Source organism: Neofelis nebulosa, chromosome 3 (assembly GCF_028018385.1).
Source record: "Neofelis nebulosa isolate mNeoNeb1 chromosome 3, mNeoNeb1.pri, whole genome shotgun sequence".
Classification (NCBI taxonomy): domain Eukaryota; kingdom Metazoa; phylum Chordata; class Mammalia; order Carnivora; family Felidae; genus Neofelis; species Neofelis nebulosa.
This window is the reverse complement of record NC_080784.1, coordinates 173839665-173863953: the sequence shown is the minus strand read 5'-3', so window position 1 is coordinate 173863953 and position 24289 is coordinate 173839665. Positions and strand designations below refer to the sequence as shown.

At 34.8% G+C, this 24289-nt stretch overlaps 1 protein-coding gene across 2 annotated transcripts in view; it reads right to left on the bottom strand.

Moving 5' to 3' along the window:
* The window catches only part of PDS5A (PDS5 cohesin associated factor A), a 141017-nt gene that overhangs the window by 49785 nt on the left and 66943 nt on the right, over nucleotides 1-24289 (bottom strand). For both annotated transcript variants that reach the window (XM_058722798.1, XM_058722799.1), the window contains exons 13-19: nucleotides 24124-24237; nucleotides 21827-21908; nucleotides 20469-20517; nucleotides 20145-20284; nucleotides 13485-13600; nucleotides 2941-3046; nucleotides 1103-1263 (exon numbers count right to left, since the gene is read on the bottom strand). In XM_058722798.1, coding sequence (XP_058578781.1) covers nucleotides 1103-1263; nucleotides 2941-3046; nucleotides 13485-13600; nucleotides 20145-20284; nucleotides 20469-20517; nucleotides 21827-21908; nucleotides 24124-24237 — 768 coding nt within the window. The remainder of the gene's footprint in view (nucleotides 1-1102; nucleotides 1264-2940; nucleotides 3047-13484; nucleotides 13601-20144; nucleotides 20285-20468; nucleotides 20518-21826; nucleotides 21909-24123; nucleotides 24238-24289) is intronic.

Sequence of the window (24289 nt, the reverse complement as noted above, 5' to 3'; positions counted from 1 at the left end):
AAGTGTGGTAATTCTTTTATATTAGTACAGTTCTGAGAATGAAGAGAATGTACAATAAATATTGACTTATTTCTCAAATTAAACTATCAGCTTACAAATTTAATAAAAACTTTAAGAATCAGGGGACGCCTGGGTGGCTCAGTCGGTTAAGTGTCCGACTTTGGCGCAGGACATGATCTCACGGTTCGTGGGTTCGACCCTAGTGTTGGGCTCTGTGCTGACAGCTCAGAGCCTGGAGACTGCTTTGGATTCTGTGTCTCCCTCTCTCTCTGCCCCTCCCCTGCTCATGCTTTGTCTCAAAAATAAATAAAACATTAAAAAAACAAAAAACCAAAAACCAAAACTTTAGGAGTCAGTAGTCCTCTTGTCCTATTATTACCCTGTAAGGAAAAACGGTTTGATTTGGATATATCCAGAACTATTTGCATATACCCTGAACATCTGACTCAACAGCTATCAACAATGTGTTTTTCCTTCAAAAGACCTCTCCCACATTTTTTGTCTAAATATAAACTCTCAGCACAAGTTTGATCCTAAGGCAACCTCTTTATGATGTCGAAGTAAAAATATCAAAATGTATTTCATTCTTATGATGAAAGAGAAAAGGTAATCTTGAGGGAGAGATCAAAATTATAAAACCACCACTGCCAATAACCAGGCAACTAATAAGGTATGCTGTTAAACACACTAGTTGATTATCCCATTCTTTGGTGAGACAGGTTAGTAGCAGCTACTGAATTTAAACCAGTTGGAGGGAAGAAAATGTACATAGATAAGGAAGAAACGCTAACCACAAATTTGCTAACCACAAATTCTAAATTCTGTGATAACTTTTGATTATTAATATTAATATTCAAAAATAATCTTGTTATAAACAAAGTTTCAGTTTGTTCCTCTAATTTCTTTCTCAGTTTGTTCTTCTAATAGTAGGGGAGGAGTATAAGGCAGAGAAAGGATAATACAAAGGATACAGAAAAGTTGCTTCTAAGTAAAAGTTGTCTTTCCTCTCCCCTCTCTCCTATCTTCCTACATGAAAAAGAAAAATGACTGGCTCCTACACTTAAAACACTTTTGTGTTTACCATGAGAAAAAATATACTCACGATCGTATCTGGGGTAGGTCTGTTTCTATTTTGTGGCCTGTATTTCTAAAAATTTGTATAGCAGCTTCTGCTACCTTGTCATCTTCCATTCTGAGGCACTGTAACAGGGACTCATATGTCTCTGCAGAGTGGAACGAGGTAGGATGTGTGAAAGACAGAACCTGGAGGAATAGATATAGCTTTAGAAGTACAGACAATGGTTTTCATTCAAAGAAGAAAATTATTTTCTACTATAAATACAATTCAAAATTATGGGCTGCATATGCTAGCTATACAGAATAAAGATTTTATTTCATAGTCTCCTTTGTAATTTGTTGTGTTTAATGACATGTGAAAAGACATACTGTGCAGTAGACTCCTTATGAGAGTTGATATATAGCCTTTGCCCTATTTTCTTCTTTACCTCTTAGTCTGTTCTGAAACTGGGAATGCAGAAAATGTGGCTCTTTTTTTATGGACTGTGATACTGTGATGTAAACAAAATGTTAACACAGAGCTTTATTTCACTGGCAAAACGATAGTCTAAAAGGAATATTTTAAGTGAAATCCATCACAAAATTCCACTGGTCATAACTATAAACAAAGAAGCCATAACTGTGAACTTTTAGTCACGATTAAAAACATGTACATTATTACTCCTTTATTTATTACTCTAGAAGTCCCAGTCTATCCCTAAGGAATTTATAGCAAGTTGGACATGTCTACAAAATTTACTTTCCATGAAGTGGAAACAACTTAGTTAGCATAATATCAGAGATAAAGGCTACAAGTGGAGAGGTGTGGGTAGGGGATGGAGTATGTAATCTTCATTAACTTACTTAATAAGCATTTATTTAATGGGTTATAAAGTAAAGAGATGGTCCCATTCGGTGAGATTCTTGCTGATAATATTTAGATAGTATGTTGACATGTTAGTAATAGGGTTGATAATATAAAACCTTGTAAATTTTACTTACAGAAAAATGGAGAATCAAATTTGAAAAAATGAATTAAAACTATTAAAAATGCTTATCTTCAAGATTTTACTCTTAAAACTATTTAAAAATATCTCATCATTAAAAATACAAAATCTTTCCATGAAATTAAAGACCATTCCAATACAATCCCATCACTCTCTTTTCTATCTAATGTCCATTGCACTGGTTTGTCTCTTCTCCCTCAGTTCATACATTATAGTTATCTAAATATCTCTTTCCTTCAATTTCCTCTTTACTCCATCTGATGAAAGCTCTGTTAAGTGCCATGCCATAATGAAAGCCAGAAGGAAAGACCCTGATAATACCTTTCTGCTCAAAGAACATTACCAATCTAAAACCAACCCTGTATCCCGTTATTCCCCAAAGCAATCCTTTTTTTTCAGTTAGGCTAGACTCCCAACAATCCCTAAAATATGCCAAGAATTATTCTCTTTCATGATGCTGTGTTACCTTAGATTAAGCCATATCTTGTCCACAAAGTCTTGCCTGATCTGCCTCTTACTAATTGCTCTATTCTCTGAATTCTTTGGCATAATATGAGTAGCAATTGTTTAAAAATTTCCTGATAAGACAGATACTGTCATATAATTCCTGTCATTTAGAACATACTGTTACAAGCACGTTGTTAAATACAGGTATGCAAATGAGGAATGAAATAGCAAATCATCAAAACATGATTTTATAATGTAAAACAATTACATTATTGTAATGTGAAAGACATACATTTTTATAAAATATGATTTCTACTACAAATGTTTAATTTTTCAGTTTCCAATGAAATAAAGCCCAATCCTTGCATATCCTTAAGGGAATTGGAATTAAGACTGGAAATTCATGGAGACAGAATTATTTTAAAAGTACCTTAAGAAGTTCAAGTCCTGAACGAATAGCTGTATCTGGACTTACACCCTCCTCTTCATCATCTGCTGTTCCCTCTATTGATTTATTCATCAGTTTTACCAGTGCACTATTAAAATAAGAAAATCTAAATTAGCCACCTTAGTAGATCAGTAATTCCTAACTACATTGTGGTAGAACACATACAGAACCTAAACATTAGCTACAAGTACGTTCCTGGAGGAAAAAATTATTTTGTGACTTAAAAAAAAATGTTTATTTTGAAAAAGAGACTTTGTGCGTGAGTGGGGGAGGGGTAGAGAGAGTAGAGAGAGAGGAAGAGAGAGAATCCAATGGCTCCATCCCACGAACTGCTGAGAGCATTACTCAAGCCGAAATCAAGAGGAGAATGCTTAATGGACTGAGCCACCAGGCAACCCTATTTTGTGACTTTTTAAACTTTGCTCCCAACTTGACAGCTGAGATTTTTACTTTATCTACCCACAACCTTGCCCAAACTCCATGTACAACTCTACTGAAAAACAACAAGATTAAAATTAAATGATATGTACTGGAAATATAATTTAACATTGATTTCTATATATAAAGAGATTGTTTACAACAATAGAAAAACAATAGATGGCAGTTGCTAAATGAAGAAATGACAATTCACTCAAAAAACAAATGCATGGACAAAGGAGTTTAAATTAATCCTTGGTGATTAATTTACTGAATCAGTAATTCTATTCCTAAAGATTTAGAGAAAAGAAGTTCATGAGAAGCATCATGTTATATTCATAAACAGATTCATCAATAAAAAAACATTTAATTGTCCAACATTATGGAATTAGTTTTTCAAACATACCTAACCACTACAAAACAGAACATTACCTGTGAATAAAAATCAGACTATGTAGCAACATGGTACTTTCAATTAATTTAATTAATTAATTAATTAATAAGCAAGGTGAACACTTTTTAAAAATATTTCTTTATTCTTGAGAGACAGAGATGGAGTGCAAGTGGGGAAGGGGCACAGAGAGAGGGAGATACAGAGTCGGAAGCAGGCTCCAGGCTTTGAGCTAGCAGCACAGAGCTGGGCATGGGGTTAGAACTCATGAACTGTGAGATCATGACCTGAGCTGAAGTCGGACACGTGCCCAATAGAGCCATCCAGGCGCCCCTGATTTTATTTTTTAAAATGTTTATTTATTTATTTTCAGAGAGAGAGAGAGAGAGAGAGAGCGCGCGTGCGCAGGTGAGCACATGCACACACAGGAAGGGGCAGAAAGAGAGGGAAACAAAGAATCCCAAGCAGGCTCCATGCTCAGCATGGAGACTGACGCAGGGCTCGAACTCACAAACTGTGAGATCATGACCTGAGCTGAAATCTAAAGTCGGAGGCTCAACTAACTGAGCCACCCAGGCGCCCCAACGTGGTATTATTTTAAGTAAAAACAAATATGATTTTTTTAAATCCTTAATTTAAATTTATTTTAAAGTTTTAATTAGTTAATATACAGTACAATATTGGTTTTGGAAGCAGAATTCAGTGATTAATTACTACGGACAACACTCGGTGCTCATTACAACAAATGCCCTTTTTTAAAAAATTTTTGTTTCCCTTCCCTTATGTTTATCTGTTTTTTAATTTTTTAAAGAATTTTTAAATGTTTATTTAGTTTTTAGAGAAAGAGTGTGAGCAGGAGAGGGACACAGAGAGAGGGAAACACACAATCTGAAGCAAGCCTCGGGCTCTGAGCTGTCAGCATAGAGCTGGACATGGGGCTTGAACTCACAAACTGTGAGATCATGACCTCAGCTGAAGTCGGGACGCTTAACCGAGCCACCCAGGTGCCCCACAACAAATGCCCTTCTTAATACCCATCACCTACCTAGCCCATCCCCCCCCCCCCCCTTCCCTCCATCAACCCTCAGTTTGCTCTCTATCGTTAGGGGTCTCTTGTGGTTTGTTTCCCTTTCTTCTTCTTTTTCTCCCCTTTCCCTATTTTCATTTGTTTTGTTTTTTAAATTCCACATATGAGTGAAATCATATGATATTTGTCTTTTTCTGACTGACTTATTTCACTTAGCATAATATATTCTAGCTCCATCCATGTTGTTGCAATAGATGTGATTTTTGGTTTTGAGGCTGTTTCCTCATCAGTAAACTGAAAAAAAAACCAACAACCCTTATTTTGGGGGCATTAAATTATTACAGCAAATGACCTAATACATAGCAAATATTTAACAAATGGAAGTTAATCGTAACTGTTTCAGGTTAAAATTTTTCCCTTGGAAAAATACACATATTTTAGTCAAACTATTAAAAAATTTTAAGTATAAAATACATAAGGTACACAGATACATCTTCTATATAATTTAAACCACTTTTAGTACTTTTATTTCCCTTTTAACATCACAAGAATAATTTAAAAACTTCCTCAGTATCTTCAATTGATAAAAAACATTTTTTTAAAAAACAAATTAGGAGTGTATTAAACACTAGCTGGAAATATAATTTATGTATCATATAACTCACCTATTTAAAATGTATAATTCGGTGGTTTTTAGTTTATATTCACAGGGTTGTATAACCATTACCACAATCTAATTTTAGATTTCACCCCATTCCCCAAAAAATCCCTTTTCCAATAGGAGTCACTGCTGTTCACTTGTATCTCCTCTATTCCTAAGTCATTTACTAATTTGCCTTCTGCTGCTACACATTTGCCTATTCTGAATATTTCATATAAATAGACTCATACGATATATACGTAGTCTTTTATGAGTGACTCCTTTCACCTAGCAAACTGTTCTTGAGGTTCATCCATGTTGTACTATGTATTAGTATTTCATTTACTTTAATCCTGAATAACCTTCTAGTATATGCATATAAGACAGTTTATCAGTTGATGGACATTTGAGTTTTTTTCTATTTTTTTTCAGCTATTATGAATAATGTTTCTGTAAATATTCATATCCAGGTATGGACATATATTTTCACTTCTCTTGGGCATATATTTGTGAGTGGAGTTGCTGGGTCATATAGTAACTCTGTTTTAACTTTTTTTTATATTTCAAGTTTATTTATTTTGAGAGAGAGAGAGAGAGAGTAAGCAGGGGAGGGGGCAGAGAGAGTGAGAGACAGAATCCCAAGCAGCCTCCATGTTGTCAGCACAAAGCACAATGTGGGGCTTGAACTCACAAACTGAGATCATGACCTGAGCTGAGATCATGAGTTGGACACTTCACCGACTGAGTCACCCAGGCACCACAAATGTTTATTTTTGAGAGAGAAAGAGGACAAGTGTGCATGAGTGGGGCAATGTGCACAAGGTGGGCAAGGGCAGACAGAGAGGGGGACAGAAGATCTGAAGTGGGCTCAGCACTGACAGCACAGAGCCTGATGCGGGGTTCAAACTCACAAACTGAGAGATCACAACATGAGCCAAAGTCACACGCTTAACTGACTAAACCACCTAGGCACCCCTCTATGTTTGAACTTACTGAGCAGCTGCCAAACTGTTTTCCAAAGCAGCTTCATCATTTTATATTCCCACCAGCAATATATGAGGGTAACAATTTTTTGACGTCTTCTCCCACTCATCTTTTTTATTATAGCCATACCAGTGGGTATAAAGTGGTGTTTCATTGTGAATATATATATATTATATATATATATATATATATATATATATATATATATATATATAAATATTCCCATCTCCACAAAAAATTGCCTTATGCCCCGTGTGGTCAATCTCCTTTTTCCACACTGGCAATCACTGACCTGGTTTCTGTCACTATAATTTTACCTTTTCTAGAATTTCACGTATTTTGCGTCTGACATCTTTTATGTGACATAATTCTCTTGAGATTCCTCTACATTGTTGCATAGAATCAATAGTTTAAAAAAAAAAAAGAATCAATAGTTTGTTCCTTTCTATTGCTGAGAAGTATTACATTGTATGGATTTATCACAGTATGTTTATCTAATTACCAACAGATGAGCTTTAGAGTATTTCTAGTTTAAAGATATAAATAAAGCTGCTACAAGCAATTAACTTGAAGTCTTTATGGGAATTTAGGTATTCTTTTTTTGTAGGCAAATATCTAGTACTGTCATTCCTGAGTTGTATGGTAATATTATATGTATACTTAATGTTACAACAAACTATCTCTTGTATCACCAACACCTGGTTCAGTCAGTCTGAAATATCATCAATACTTGGTATGGACAGTATCTTTAATTTCAGCCATTCAAATGGGTATGTAGTGGTTTCTCACTAAAATTTGAATTTATATTTCCCTAATGAGTAATAATGTTGGTTGTCTTTTCCTGTGCTTATTTCCTATTTGTATATCTTATTTGGTGAAGTCTGTTCAAATCTGTCCCCTTTTTTAAAACTGGATCATTTATTGAGTAGGATGCTTAACTTAATGAGTTACCCAGGTGCTCCATCATTGTTTATGCTCTGACATATATTAAAAATAAAAGTTAGGGGCGCCTGGGTGGCGCAGTCGGTTAAGCGTCTGATTTCAGCCAGGTCACGATCTCGCGGTCCGTGAGTTCGAGCCCCGCGTCAGGCTCTGGGCTGATGGCTCGGAGCCTGGAGCCTGTTTCCGATTCTGTGTCTCCCTCTCTCTCTGCCCCTCCCCCGTTCATGCTCTGTCTCTCTCTGTCCCAAAAATAAATTAAAAAACGTTGAAAAAAAATAAATGAATAAAATAAAAGTTATTTCCAATTTGAGAAGAATATCTGAAGTATGCTTTCTATTTGGACAAAATCCTGTAAAATGATACACGAATTTAACAAGATTACAAATGTGTTTGAAAAAATTTATGAGTGTATCTAATTATTTTTAAGAGGTTATGGATGCATTTATTTAATAAGTATTTACTGACCACCTATTATGTGCCAAGTCTTAGGGTCTATCCTGGAAATACAGTGCAAAACAATACAGTGCATCATCTCTGCCTTCATTATAATGTGGGTGGATCATCATTATGAGTGAATAAGCTGTAAGAGACCCAAGTCTTAAAACCAGGACCGCAGTCCTTTCTCTTATAAAAGTATTTTCGTTTCTAAATTAGAGAAATAATACATACTCCATATGCTTCATAGGGGTATCATGAAGCAAAAGATTATCACCAATTCAAGTGTCTGTTCAAAATTGCTTGGGAAGTCTTCTATGTGTCTCTTTCTCTTTTAATTTGTATAACAACTGTTATAAATCTTCACTATTCTAACTCAGGTCTAAATTCTTCCACTGAGCAGACTATTTATATTACTTTTAACCTGACAGAGAATAAAGGAGGCCATGAGTGAAAACTAATTTTCTATACCCTATCTTCTAAATTCCTCTAATTTGTATCTATCATTTTTTCATATCATGGAGAAGATTTTCTTCTTTCTGCTCTTCTTCTTTAGGGATGTTGCATTATAATTCTACCCCCCTTCCCCCATCTTCAGCCTCTCTTCTTTTCTATTAGCACCTCTCAAAGGTATTTAAATATTCAAAATTTCTTCATTAAAAACAACAAAAGACCCTTCCTCAGGCTTACTCTCTTTCCATTATCTAATTTTTCTCTTTAACATTTTATAGCTAAACTGTCCACAGTGGCTGTCCTACATCCCAATTTACCTCCTAAAGCAGACTTTGGAAGTGTAACAAGTTATTTATCCCTTGGATTTTCTCCTATCTCAAGGCTGCAGAGTGGACCCTATTAGGATCCTGTTGAGCTAAGTCAATCACCTCTGGGCTTGAGCAGTCTTCTCTGCTCAATTTTTATCATTTTCTCTGTGTACCATGATGTGGATGTTGGGAAGGGCTATCTTATGCTCTTCTCAATCCTTGGTAAACTGGGCTTGCCCCTGATACTCCAAAGAAACTATCCTGGCCATAGTGACGTTTTTCCTTTTTCTAAATCCAATGGATGATTTTTAGTATCTATTTTACTTCTGGATAGCATCTGACCTCTCCAACTTTTAGTTAACCCTCTTTAGCTTCTATGTTACCACTCTTTCCTGATTTTCCATTTAAAATTTTTTAAAAAAATGTTTATTCTTGAGAGAGAGACAGAGACAGAGTGTGAGTTGGGGAGGGTCAGAGAGAGAGGGAGACACAGAATCTGAAGCAGGCTCAGGGTTCTGAGCTGTCAGCACAGAGCCTGACGCGGGGCTCGAACTCACAAACTGTGAGATCATGACCCGAGTTGAAGTCAGACTCTTAACCAATTGAGCCACCCAGGTGCCCCTGATTTTCCACTTTTGACCATGCCTCCTTAAAAACAATTTTTTTTTTTTAAATTGAAGAATTGACATACAATCTTATATTAGTTTCAGGGGTAGAGGAGGGTGACTTGATATTTATAAACATGAAATGGTCACAATAAGTCTAGTTACCATCTGTCACCATACTGTATTGTCAAATTTTTAAAAAATTTAATGAATTCCTTACCTTGTAGCCAACCTCTTAATTAATTTTCCTTAGGATTCAGTCTTCAACCTTTTTCTTTTAAAATTTTACCCTCTCCCTGAAGGTAAAATTTTACTCCTCTCTCCCACTATTACAATCACTACTTCACTTTCAACCACTATCTATGGATAAATAACTAACTGGAGCACACATATGTGTATTTGTATAAACACAAGTCTGGGGAAAATATACTAAAGAAAAACTGGTTATATTAAGGATGATTTTCTACTATCCTCATTCTTTTCTTCCAAAATCCTTCATTATGGTTAAAGCACATACAACTTTCTAACTACTTCTTAATTGCCTTTGTTTTTGTCTATTTATTCTTCCTAGAATAGCTACTAAAGTTCATTTGGTAATTACTATGTGCGAGGCACTGTGCTAAGTGTTTTATATATCCATGTTATTTAAGCCTCTCAACAATTCCAGTTGTTATTTTATTGCTGTGTATTGTTATTGTATTGTAAATGTATTATTATCCTTATTTTAAAGGTGAGGAAATTAAAGCTCAGAGTAGCTTAAACAATCTACCCAAGGACACAGGGCTAGTGGCCTGTTCTTCTGCAATCTCCACCTGACTACTCTCCATAATTCCTACTGATCTTTCACTACCCATTTTATGTGTGATCTATTTCAGAACCTGCTCTAATAACAAATTCATCCCACACAATTTGGGTTAAATAACTATCCTTCCCTAGTTACCCAATGTATTTTACAAATTGCTCCATTAAATGTGTGTTAAATGAAGAAACAAACCCTCTATTCACAATAGTCCATAAAGATTTGGTTACACAGAAAGAATATTATATGACATATTTCTCATTAAAATAAACTAGAATTTTGCATGAAAGTAGTCTCTCAGAAACCCTAACCATAAGTTGATTTCTCTGAGCCCAAACATGATGCTACTGAAAAAGCAGTGTTTGGTCTGTTAAGACTGGAGATCAACCACTAGCTTTACTATAATTTACTAAAGTAATGAAACCCTGTAAAGCCTCATGGAGACAAAGAGCAAATGCCATTATATGTATCTTTCAAAGTCAATACGCAAAGGCAGAGTACTATCTACATGTACTATATCCTGATTTACCCCATTAAAATCAAATGGCATAGAGCAAAGGACACTGACATCAAAAATAATAAATGTGTTGGTGGGAATATAAATATATGATATGGCCACTGTGGAAAATAGTAGGGAGGTTCCTCAAAAAATTAAAAACAGAAATATATGGTCCAGTAATTCCACTACTGGGTATTTACCCAAAGAAAATGAAAACACTAATTTGAAAAGATATATGCATCCCTATGTTTACTGCAGCATTTTTTATAATAGTCAAGACATGGAAGCAACCTAAGTGTCCAATGGCAGATGAACGGATAAAGATGTGGTATGTGTATGTATGTATGTGTACACACAGGAATAATATGCAGCAATAAAAAGGATGAGGTCTTGTCATTTGCAACCACATGGATGGACCTAGATGACATTATGCTAAATGAAGTAAGTCAGAGAAAGACAAGTATGATTTATGATATTTTTGATTTACTCATGTAGAATGTAAAAAAACAATGAATAAACAAACTAAAAGCAGAATCAGACCTATAAATACAGAGAACTGATGGTTGCAAGAGGGAAGGGGGATGGGCAAAAGGGGTGAAGAGGAGTGGAAGATATAGGCTTCGAGCTATGGAATACATCATCGGAATAAAAGGTACAGTGCAGGGGATATAATTAATGATATTGTAACAGCATTGTATGGTGACAGATGATAGTTATATTTGTGGTGAGCCATAGCATATGGTATAGAGATGCCAAATCACTATGCTGTACACCTGAAACTAATTAACATTGTGTCTGAAATATACCCAAATAAAAAAAATTAAAACAGAGGTGCCTGGGTGGCTCAGTTGGTTAAGTGCCTGACTCTTGATCTCAGCTCAGGTCTTGACTCAGGATCGTGGATTCAAGCCCTGCACTGGGCTCTGCATTTGGTGAAAAGCCAATTAAAAAATAAGTAAAAACAAAAAAATTAAAATAAAATTACTTCCATCCTTTGGAAAAATAAAATAAATCTAGGGTTTTTGTCATTACCCAGCTGTGAACAAACCACTTACTCTCTGAAAACCTTACTTTTCTAAGCTCCAACTCTTAATTTCAGCTCAGGTCATGATCTTGTGGTTGGTGAATTCGAGCCCCATGTCAAGCTCTCTGCTGTCAGTGCAGAGCCCACTTCGGATCCTCTGTCCTCCTCTCTCTTTGCACCTACCCCACTCACTCACTCTCTCAAAAATAAACATTAAAAAAAAAAAGAGAAAAAGGTAGACAGACATTGCTGTTATAAGCTGAATTGTGTACCCCCAAATTAAATGTTGGAGTCTAATCTACAGTACCTGATAATGTGAGTATATTTGAAAGTAGGGTCTTAACACAGATAATTAAGGTAAAATGAGGTGAAATGTGTGAGCCATTATTCAATATAATTATTGTTCTTATAGGAAGGGAAGATTAGGACACAGATAAAGTAAGACCCTATAAGGAGACAGTGAGAGGAGGCCATCTGCAAGTCAAGAAGAGAGGCTTCAGAAGAAATCAAACTTGATGGCACCTTGATCTTTGACTTGTGGCCTCCAGAACTGTGAGAAAAATTAATTTCAGTTGTTAAAGTCACTTCAGTCTGTGGTATTTTGTTATGGCAGCCCTAGAAAACCAATACAACTGGCATTTCAATACAACCAAAGCAGTAATTCACATACAGTGAAATAACTAATAGCTAGAATCAGGTCTCCTAATCCAAAGCTATTTAAAAAGAAAACCAATAAAGGTTGCCTGGGTGGCTCAGTTGGTTAAGCATCCGATTCTGGCTCAGGTCATGATCTCGTGGTTCGTGAGTTGGAGCCGCATGTTGGGCTCTGTGCTGACAGCTCGGAGCCTAGGGCTCCGCTTCAGATTCTGTGTCTCCCTCTTTCTCTCAAAAATAAATAGACAATAAAAAAGAGAGAGAGGGAAAGAGAGAGAGAGAACCAATAAAAACAAAAGAAAACTGGGGCGCCTGGGTGGCGCAGTCGGTTAAGCGTCCGACTTCAGCCAGGTCACGATCTCGCGGTCTGTGAGTTCGAGCCCCGCGTCAGGCTCTGGGCTGATGGCTCGGAGCCTGGAGCCTGTTTCCGATTCTGTGTCTCCCTCTCTCTCTGCCTCTCCCCCGTTCATGCTCTGTCTCTCTCTGTCCAAAAATAAATAAAAAACGTTGAAAAAAAAAAAATTAAAACAAACAAACAAAAAAAAAAAACAAAAAAAAAACAGAGAGAGAGAACCAGTAAGTACTATATAGTGACCCAACATGAAAAGGAAGATATACAGCTTGTCTACAGGAAAAATGATTAGTGCAAGGGAAAAGTATTCACAGAAGTTTACAACAGAAATCATCAGAAACAACTGAAATGCATGAAATTATGGAAAACACTTAATAAAAAACAATAGCTGTTAATGTCTATTGTGCCAGGCTTCTTAGTTTTTATGTTATCTCTAATTCTGACAATCATATGACAAGGAGATGTTATACACATATTAAAGTTAAAAATAAAATTAAGAATTCAGATAGATTACCAGGCTTCTTCAAAGACACAAACTGGTATGTAGCAGACACATGCTGTGACACCAGATTAGTCTAATGGCAACTTGTTCTCTTTTCAAAATACTATTCTGTTTTCACATATCTCAACTGAACAGTGATACAATACATACTACAGGAATGTTGTGTGGCCATCAAAATGGCTAAGAAAACTCAAAGATTGACTGACAGCCTATAGATTTAAAATTTTCTTCTTTTTCCATTTTTTGCATTCTAGGGTTTTCTTTGATGAGCACAGATAGGCTAAAAATAAAACACAAGAACTCTAAAAAAATTAAAATCATTGAAGTAAGTCAAAGACTAGAAAATGAGTAAGCCCTTCTTTCAACTTGAATGATATATTAAAAAGGTATACAGGGAGACTTTTTAGGTTTTCTTAGGGACCCAGAATTTAAACTTACCACACTGTGGTTTCAGACCATATGCTATTTTTGAGTGGATAGATTTCCTGGCTTACCTTATGGCTTCTGAATCAATGTGCACAGGTGCAATTCTTTCCAACAGAAATTTGACCATCTCTAGAAAAGGGTTTGTTGGCTGCTTAGGATTTGCAAGTTTTCGAGCTATTTCTCTCTATAGAAGGGAAAGATTTTACCGTAAGTATGATTCACATTCATATTTTTCAAAATAAAAGTGACTATAGGTATCAAAAGCATTTAAAGATTCAAAACCAGCAGAATCTGCTTTAGACTTGACTAAATTTCTGCTTTAGACCCTGACTAGAATTATATACTCATTACGTTATCACTGCAAAATCTGTACTGTGGAGGACAGAAAGGGGATAACATTGTGTGATTTATGCCTTTTATCCTATATTTCTCCCATGAAATTATTGCTTAGTAAACAATCTTTTTTAATGCTCTTTCAAAAAGTTAACAATTAATACTTTCATGGGTATCTTTTATTAGTTTATTTCATAATTTGACAGAATATTATGCTTTCAGTTAATGATTTGTCTTTTTAAAGAGGGGGAGATTCATAAGTACGTAATTATTTATAAAATTTTTAGTTCTGGAAAAACATAGGTGATTCCAAAGATGGTGGCATTACATCAAATAGTTCCTACAAAGAAAACATGTTATTGCTGGAGTTTCTAAAGAATATATTGGGACTTTATTAGAGAGCCTGATTCTCCCAAAGACAAGGTTAAATTCACAAAGTGCTGGGCACTGGGGGAAGTTTAATCACAAATTTAATCAACACAATTTAATCAACATTTAATGAATATTTCTGCTGAATAAATATAAATTTTGGGTGAGAAGATAATGCATATTAAAAGTACATCCCAAACTATAAAGCAGTAACAAATAATAGTCACTTTATATGTTTTTTCATAAAAAACATAAAAAAATATATATTCAGGGGACAAGGGAAAAATGAAACAATTTCTACTATAGTTTCAGTGATATCTTGACACAAGTTAATTTTATAAAGACAATATTAAATTGGATACCATCCATGTTTCTCATTAGAGTGTAAGTCTCGGGAAAACTTATTAGTCATTAAGAGATGCTTGATTTATTTTGCAAACTATAATTAACTTAGCAAAACTTTAGCATTTGAGAAAATAAAAATAATTTAGTCAGTGTTCAGTCCTTACATACTTTGCTCTAACCCACAGGTATACATTTTAAATCTGAATTTAAGTACAGTTACTATCTTTTGAAATCAAATTTGTTTTGTGCAGGTCTCCCCAAAAGGGGACTTTTTTTTTTTTATCCCTAGCATAAAATTTAATTGCTTTAACCTAAAATAAAGTCAGTGATCATTTAATAACAAATAAGCCTACTGGAAAATTGCTAGGCAAACTATACTAGTCAGTACCCTGGAATAGGTTACAAAAAAGAAAAAAAAAAACTAGGCATTAAGAGAGACACTTATGGTACTAGAGACAAGCATAGAAAAAATAAAGGAAATGCTAAAGGGAAAAAGAATAATTCACAATTACATAAACCTAGTAATAATACCATATAAAATACACCTATGTACATAACAACACTAGATATAATTAACTTTTAAAACCTAATGTTTTTATATTCCAATATAACCTTACATTTAAGTAATCTTTCATAATAATTATTGTATTTGATAATCTTAAGTGATACTGGGAATACGCAGCAAGCCAAATTAGTTTGCGGCAACAAAAACCAACTAGTTTGTAGCTTTGTTTTCTTTATGCAATTAAGAAAAAAAAAAACACCCACACATACTTCCAATGCACAAACAGAAACATCTAAGACCAACAAGAAGTTTCATAACTGACAAAGCTTCAAACAGAAGTAATCATATGTAATCATTTTAGGAAATGACAGCAGAATGAATAAAGAAAATGAATTCTTTCTGCATCTCTGACAATGTTTCCAAAATTTCTCATCAACTATGCTAACACTACAGATTGATATTATTACTGATACATATTTACTAGTTACAGAAATTGTTTAGTATATTAAGCACTCTTAAAGAATGTCAAACAAATAAATAGTCCCTATTCTCAACAAGCTTATAATTTTTTAATCCTATTATTATAACACTAAAGAGCTTAAAAATTCTGCATTTATATATCTCCTTTGTTCTTCATACTTTTTCTTTCTCATTTTGACAATAAAAAATATAAATGTTTGTTAAAAAAAATTGTACTCTTTCACATACACAGTAAGTATCTCCTCTCATATACTTTGCTGTTTTCCTAATCAAAATGTCTCCTAGATTTAACATTATCAATTTTCACAGTTGGAATCAGTAAACTAGATAAAGCATAATTTCTCATAAGAAGCAGCTCCTAAAGGTTTAACTTTCATGATTCAGTGACCTGTTCTTTTCAGTTCCTAAACATAATTCCAATGTGTGTGTGTATGGAGGGCAGGGTGGACCTCCCCCAATCAACAAGCAATTCTCCAAACACCAGCAGGGTGTCCTACAATTCAACTCAATTCCGACACTGTCTATCCAAGATAGGATTGGTTCCCACAGGTTAAGGGTTCAGTCTTAAGGGACTGCCTCCCACCCCTGCCCCTGCCCCTGCCCAGGTGTAAGCCCAGGTAGTTACCTATACTTCCGACCAACTGGCTGTAAATCTAGGTTCCCATAACCCCCTCCTTCCTTGGGTCTGATTAACTTGCTAGAGTAGTTCATGTAACTCAGAGCAATATTTTACTTATCAGATTACTATAAAAGGATATCTAACTAAGGAATAGTCAGATGAAAGAGATGCATAGGGCAAAGTATGTGGAAAGGACAGGGAGCTTCCATTCCTTCTGTGAGTCTGTCACTCTCCCCAAATCTCTACATGTCCACCAACCCGGAAGCTCTCTGAACTTTGTCTTTTTTAGTTTTTATGGAGGATTCAATACATAGGTTGATTGATCAAATCATTGGCCACTGGTGACTGACCTCAGTTTCCAACCCTCTTATCATGTAATTGGCTCCAGAGGCAACCAGTCCCCATCCTTAGGCCTAGTTGCTAAAGGCACCACATTAACATAACAAAAGACACCTACGTGGCTTTCTGCACTTCGGTAACTTAAAGGGTTTTTACTTCTGTACCAGAAATGGGGGACAAAGACCAATATATATTTCTTACTATAAATCACATCACTCCTGTATATCATTCTAACTATAGAAAGATTAAATTAAAAGAAAACAGGAAACATTTGATGATTGTTACTAAATAGCATGCATTAGCATCTCTCTCCCTTTCCATTCTTTTCTTTACCTCCTCCAGGAACTATACCAACCAGTCTTGAATTCCAGACTTCTAAACACAACTGCTGAGAGGCCACACATCATTATCTTTTTCTATCCCTCCAATATCTTCTCCGATATCCAGTTACTGAGGCTAGAAATACAGCCAGTCATTCTTGATGTAGTGGTCTAATCCCTACTTACATAATTGTTAAGATTCAATTCAGGAACCACTTATTCTCGAATAAGCTATTCCAATTTCCACCCTGGCCTGGAATGGGGGCTGTTCCTTTGTGTTACAAAGGACACGATTCTTTCAGAATACTTACCACGCTATATTCTCTACTGAAATATTTGTCTGCCTCTGTCACCTAAACTACAACCTCAGTGAGAGACTATGTATAATACAATTTACTAAATTATGCAGTGCATTATAATGGTGTAGGCTTGATCAAGGGACAACCCAAAATTTGGCCTTCATAAGATACAATGCATATTCAGATAACCCTGTAGAAGGGTTTTTTAAGGTGTGATCTGTGAAGTACTCTAGCAGAATCACTTTGAGACCGTTAAAAAGATGGAGATTTGTGATCCCTTTCCACTTATTTTAAGAATTGCCAGTTATGTATATGTAGTACCACAAAAATTACCATTTATTTACATCTTATGGGGTAGCGCAAGGGTCTTATTTTAAGTCATACACAAAATTTCATTTCATCTTACTCTAACAATCTCATGAGGTTGATAATATTTACAGATGAAGAAAAGGAGGCTCAGAAATACTGAGTAACTCACTAACAGTCACAATGGTAGTAAATGGTACAGCTGGAATTTAAACCTAGGACTGTCTCAAATGCTCCATTAATAAGCTTCCTGGAAAATCTTGAAATTTAGGAGCCATGGTCATGCTAGAGCATCAAATAGCAAGCAGAGCTCATGCTATAGCAAATATGTGATCCTTCTCTAGAATAAAGGTGTGGAAACTCAATACCTGAAGTCCAAAGGGAAAGCAAACCTGAACAGCAGACACTGCAATACCACTGCTCATCCTCTCTCACTATACCATCGTGTATATATGTATTAAGCCATAGTATGGGTCTATTGTTATTCCTTGCTCAAAGTATTAGATCTCCATTCCTACAAAACTCTTGTTACTGAGTAATGTTCACTTCTTGAGAAGAAGTGATTGTCATTTAGAAAAAAAGGAAGTGGTGATACATACACATTAGTAGGGGATAGAGAGAAATTCTGAGAATGAAAGCTACACAGAATGACAGAAACTAAATTTTGTGTATTTCTTTATTCTTTTCTTCTATTTCAGAATGAAAGCAGCAGGAAAAAAGAATGTGATAATAGAGGATGTATATAACTAATACCAGTAGCCCTTGGGGAGAAGGACAAAAGGATATAGATATTCTGGAAAATGGCAAAAACTAACAATGGTGTTTTCCTGAGTGTTTAAAGAGTATTATAAATCTTATTTTATACTCAATATACAGATAAGTTAAATAATGTGCTCAGAATACACAATGCTCATGTAAAAGCCAGAAAACAAATTACTGTGAAACCATTCACCAAAGAAAACAAACTAAAAAATGTGAAGAGTCTTCTAGAATAGACTTCTGTTAGCTATTCTGTGGACCATTGCCTAAAACATCTTCAGAATAATTTCCCCTCCAAAAAAGTATCATCACCTTGCTCTTTCCAGTGCAACTGCAGTCCTCATCTCTACTTTCCTGGTTGCTAAAATCAGGAGCACTGATTGGCTACACTGCATGGCTGTGGTATTCATCCTGAGATATTTTGGTTACAAACATCTGTTTTGCATATACTTTTTGGATTTAGAAACTTTTAAATATTTATGGTCTGACAAATAGTAGGAATTCATGTTATTGCCATTTTTTCAAACTCAAGCTTAATTTCTGTTTCTCTCAGACCAAAAACACCACCTGATTGTTCTTTCTCAAGGTGCACATTTGTTGAGCAGTACTCAGTTTGAACTGGCTCTTCCGGTAAACAATGGAATGTATAGAAAAAACACAATTGTGGACTTATGATAGATCTAGACTCTATCTGAAGCTCAGCCACTATCACCAGATGTAAAATACTGGATAAGAAACCTTAAAATTCAATGTCTTTATTTGTAAAATCAAATGCTTAAACCAACTATTTCTAAGGTCTTTTCAAGCTATTTCATTCTATGATCCAATTATATTAGTTGATGCCCTGCAGGACACAGCACTCTGGAGCTAGAATTCTAAATCCCAAAGAAGTAAATGAAACCTTTAAATGTTTTCAGCAAACCACTCATTCAGAAGTGTAAAGGTTGAGGGAGTCTGGGTGGTTGGTATATCCATATTCCCAGACCCAAAAGAAGAGTCCACTGTTCTCTTCCCTAACTTGGCTTCCCCTCATCTTTTCCTAATTCCTGGTCTTTTTAGATCCACTTAAGAGACCCAGTATCCCTAGAATGAATAAAAAATACCTATACCATGCTTTCATACCGTTTCTTATACACATGTATCATAGTCCTCATCCCTTTATTACATAATTATCCCACTCTAATTCTTTCTAGAACAAAGTTAGACATAAGTATCTGAAATATTTTTTTTCTCTTATTCATCTCTGTAAGCCTAGTCCCAAACACAGCAGTTGTAATATATGTGCTATACCACAGAAATACAATGTATTTAAATCCTAAAGGGCCATGTATTAGGACACACAGTCAGTCAGTCTCTCTCTCTCTCTCTCTCTCTCTCACACACACACACACACACACACACACACACACACACACACACAAAATCTTCTAACAATCCTGTGAGGTTTTCACACATAGATGAGAAAAATGAGGCTACAAAATATTGAACTTACTAAAGGTCACACTGGTAGTAAATGGTATAGCTGAAATTCAAACACAAAACTCATAAAATGCTGAATAAATGAATGGATGAAGTTCTTTCCTGATATTTTCAATGAATACTGGTTTTCTATAAAATACAGAATCCAGGAATAGAATGAAGACAAAAGCCTAAATGGGAAATTACCTTCTCAATAAATGTATATATGACAATGTAACTGTTGCTAATTTATTGACAAGGGTTATCTCCATCCTAATACAAGTGAAGAAAATGTATGCACACACAAGGATTTAGAAAGTTCTATTTACATTAACAAATGTCTACTAAATGCAAAGCATACTGTCTTGCTCAATTCCTAGGACCAATCTCCCTAGCTTAGTTCTCTAGTGTTTTCCCTGGAATTTGGCTGAACACTGGTGAGACAACTAAGCTGATCACAGATATACTCCTGAGTAATTCAGAGCTCACATTATAGTTAAATTAACACAAATAATTTATGTAAGGCAGGTTTTAATGAAATATAAATGTCAATAAGCAAAGCTAAAAGAACAAATGTACAAGTATAATTTACTAACCACACAAACATCTGCCTGTTTGCAAGAACAGGTTGGACTGATTAATAACTCCAGCTGAGACCGCAATTTCTCATCATCACCGAGAACCTGGTTAAATTTCTTCACAAAATCTTGTGCTTTCCCAGGGTCAGGCAAATTCTCTAAAAAAATTAAAGAGAATCAGTATTATAAAAGAAAAACTACTCTGCTAAACTAAGAGCAAGCTCTCTTAAAAATTATGCTGAATTATTTTCTCTTACTTGATATTAAATTGTCCCATTGGGTAAGTTATTTGCCTGTTTTGATGTTTATTATGTTATATATGGAATGAATAAGCAAACTCACTTGCTATGGTCATCAGTTTTCCAAACATGGCAGAACAGTTAGCCTCTGACTGAAATTTAAAACAAAAAGAAGTCATATGAACAAATTTCTGTAAGAAAATCCAAACTCAGTATTATACATTTTTTAAAATTAAAAAAAAAAAAAATCATCACAAACCAGCCACCAGAAAATCTATACCAGAAGTTGATAACAAAGAATTGTGGAGTAGCAACAACTATTAAGTTAGGACAAACAGAAGGAAAGGTGATGTCAGAAGGAAGGTATTTAAAAATTAAAAAAGGAATATACGATTTCCATAGAGAAAACATCTTGCCAGAAGATTGAACTGAAGATAACTGAAACAATTATACCAAAATTACTGTGAAACCATACATCAAAGAAAATTAACTAAAAATGTGAATAGGAAAAAAAAATTCTTCCTGAGTAGTTCTATTACCTATTTTATGACCTATTACTAAAATAACCTCAAAACAAAACAAAAAAACAACTCAGAAAATCACCTCCTTTCCAAAAAGTACTTCTGGTGCTCGCTTCAGCAGCACATATACAAAAAGTACTTCCGTATTGTCCAACACAATAAAGTATGAAATATGAGTAATTGGATCAGAAATTGGTAAACTATGGTCCTACAGACCATTTGTTTTTATTAAAGGTTTGCTGAAAACACACACTGTTTATTTACATACTGTCTATGACTGCTTTTGCAATTTTATAAAGGCAGAGTTGAGAAGTTCACCAAGACTTTATGGCTGGCAAAGCCTAAATTTTTACAACCTCATCAGTTACAAAAAAAGTTTGCCAACCCTTGCTTTAGCATCAATAGATCTTTGAAGGGTCTCTGTCTATGATTCCCTAGTTAAGAACACCTATTCTAGCAACACATTGAGAAATATATTAAGAAATTATTCAAGTTTCTTTCCCCCATCTTCCAGAAAACATTGGGCAGAATTTTTTTGTTAATTTGACTTTGGCATATTTATAGGATTGGCACTGGATTTGAAACTGACTCTATATTGAAGGACCAAAAAATCATGGAGTAAAAAAAAAAAACCATGACTTTATATAGAATTTTATCTTGAGACTTAATTCTAATTATTTGAAAACTGATGAACTATGTATAAACGCTTAGTATCTAAAATGATAAACTAGATATCACCATTTCTTTGCTCATGCTAGAAAATAAAATTTTGTTATATTCATTTACAGTGAAAATGTTGTTTAGAAAACTACAGAAATTATGCGTAACTGACATTTGGAAAATACTCAAAATACTTTTTGCTTGCTTCATTATATGTAACTAGAGAAAAACTGAATAATGACCATAACAAACTATTAATTTAAACAAATCATGAACCTACTGTAGGTTGCTTGTGCAAATCCAATAGTTCTCGTACATGACTTCTAAGCATGTTCTGACACTTCCACATTTCATTGAGAGCTCTGTTAATAAAGTTATAAGCATGAAAAAGAGATAACGTAATATAACAATTCTGGTAACTACTCAACCATCTTACTTTTCTTGTTGCCTTGTATAAATACACCATGCTTGTATATCTACCTAAAATTTCAAGCACCAGCACTGACATTTATTTATTAGGATTAAGACAGGTTAGTTTAAAAATTTTTTTAAACATTTATTTATTTTAGAGAGAGACAGAGTAGAGGATGGGCAGAGAGAGAGGGAAGAGAGAATCCTAAGCAGGCTCTGCTCTCTGTGCTCCACTCTGTGAATGCAGAGCCTAATGTGGGGCTCAAACCTACAACCCGGGAGACCATGACTCGAGCCAAAATCAAGACTGATGGCTCATGACTGAGCTACCCAGGCGCCCCAAGACAGGTTAGTTTAAAATGGTAAACGTAAACCTTATGAGAGAAAATATTTGAGAAGTTTAGGAGGATGAAAAAAATCTTTCCAGGTAAATGAAGGGACTGAAAGACATTCTAAGCAGAGATAGCTAGAATGTTCTGGCATAAAAGATAAAATGTCATCAAAATGCCTGCAACAAAGGAAACTTAAAAAAAATTTACAGATTTGGAACACAGACTATGAATGGAGTAGTATCAGGAAGCTGGAACATACTGTAGAAAAGGATCAGATTGTAAAGGCTTTTCATGGCAAGCTAAGACATATGTATGAAAGGCTGGAAAAATGAACTTCTTAGAAATGATGTAGATTCAAGGAACCAAATTTAACTTGAGTGTGTTTACTCTAGACTACTCTATGAAAGCAGATTTTCTTCTCTCACAAACACAGTCCATAATTCCAGGTGTCTAGAGGACCTCTGAGATATTAGTCTATCTTGGAGTATTGTTTGCCAATATTCTGAAATATAAACAGAGACTAAACCTTAGGCCAGGAATTTACTATCTACAGTGAGCATTAGGAATCACTCACAAATTAAAAACAAATGATGGCTAATGCCTCCTTACACGATGCACTAAGGATACTACGTTACTTCTGTAGAATTTCTGCTGAAAATGTATAAACTTAATCTAATAATGAGGAAACACTAGATGAACCCAAATTGAGGGAATATTCTACAAAATAACTGGACTGGACTATGCAATACTCTTCCCCAGTCATCAAAGTCCTAAAAGACAAAGAAAGAGAGAGCAATGGCTTCAAGTTAAGAGACCAGACACATGACAATCAAATGCAATCTGTAATACTACAAAGGGGGAAAAAAAAACAAAACCCAATAAAGCACATTACTGAGACAACTGAGGAAATTTAAATACATATTAGATTAGACAATAATATTGTATCAATGCTAAATCTCTTGATTTGTCAAGAATACTCTGGTTATATCCTATTCTTAGGGAATATACATTGAAATATTTAGGGGTAACGGGATCTAATGTCTGCAAATTACTCTCAGATGGTTCAGAAGAAAATATTTATGTAGAGATAAAGAAAAAGTATATGCAAATGGCAAATGATAAAGCAAATGATGAATCTGGGTATAAGGACATCATAATGCTCTGTACTATTCCTGCAGTCTTTCTGTAAATTTGAAATTATATGAAAGTTAAAAGATAAATATACACATATTGTAATAAACACACACACACACACACGCTGAGGTTCTTTTCAGAAGAACCAGGTATCTCAACAACAGGACTTATTTACTTTTTAAAAAGCTTTATTACAGTGGAGTGACCACATATCCCAGTGGCCTAGGACAGTTAAAGTTTATATCAACTGTCTGATCAAAAATATTAATAGTGCCTTTCAGTCTCAAAAATATCCCAGTTCAGACTACCAATCATATGGTCATTCTACATAGAGGTGATCTGGATATACTCTCTTGCTAAAGAAGTAGTACTTAGTTCTTAGACATAGTATTGTAAAGCTCCAATAGTGTAATTTAGACTCTAGTCAACAGGCAGACAAAAGTAATTTTGACATGGGGATTTCTTTGAATCCCTGAAACGATATATGTATCACGGACTCAGGTGCCAAAATATTATCTATGTATATAGGAATATTTTTGCTTTTAAATTTACCTGAACTTGTGAAATTTTTCTCTATAAATATTTACCTGAGGTTCCTGGTTCAACTAGAAGAAGCAACAACCCCATCAACAACAATTAGATAAGGTGAAGTAATTTTATAAAATCTTTACTCCAAACATTCATTTAAAAAGTAACTTACTTGACAGCATTTGGATCCAAACTAGCATATAAATAATATAAGCATTTCATTCTCTCTTCTGTTTCCAGGTTGTGGGGGACAAGATACTGAGCAAAGATTTTCTCTACCAACAGTCTATGAAACAAAAAATACCCACCAATAATATAATTACTCTATTTTTTAGAAG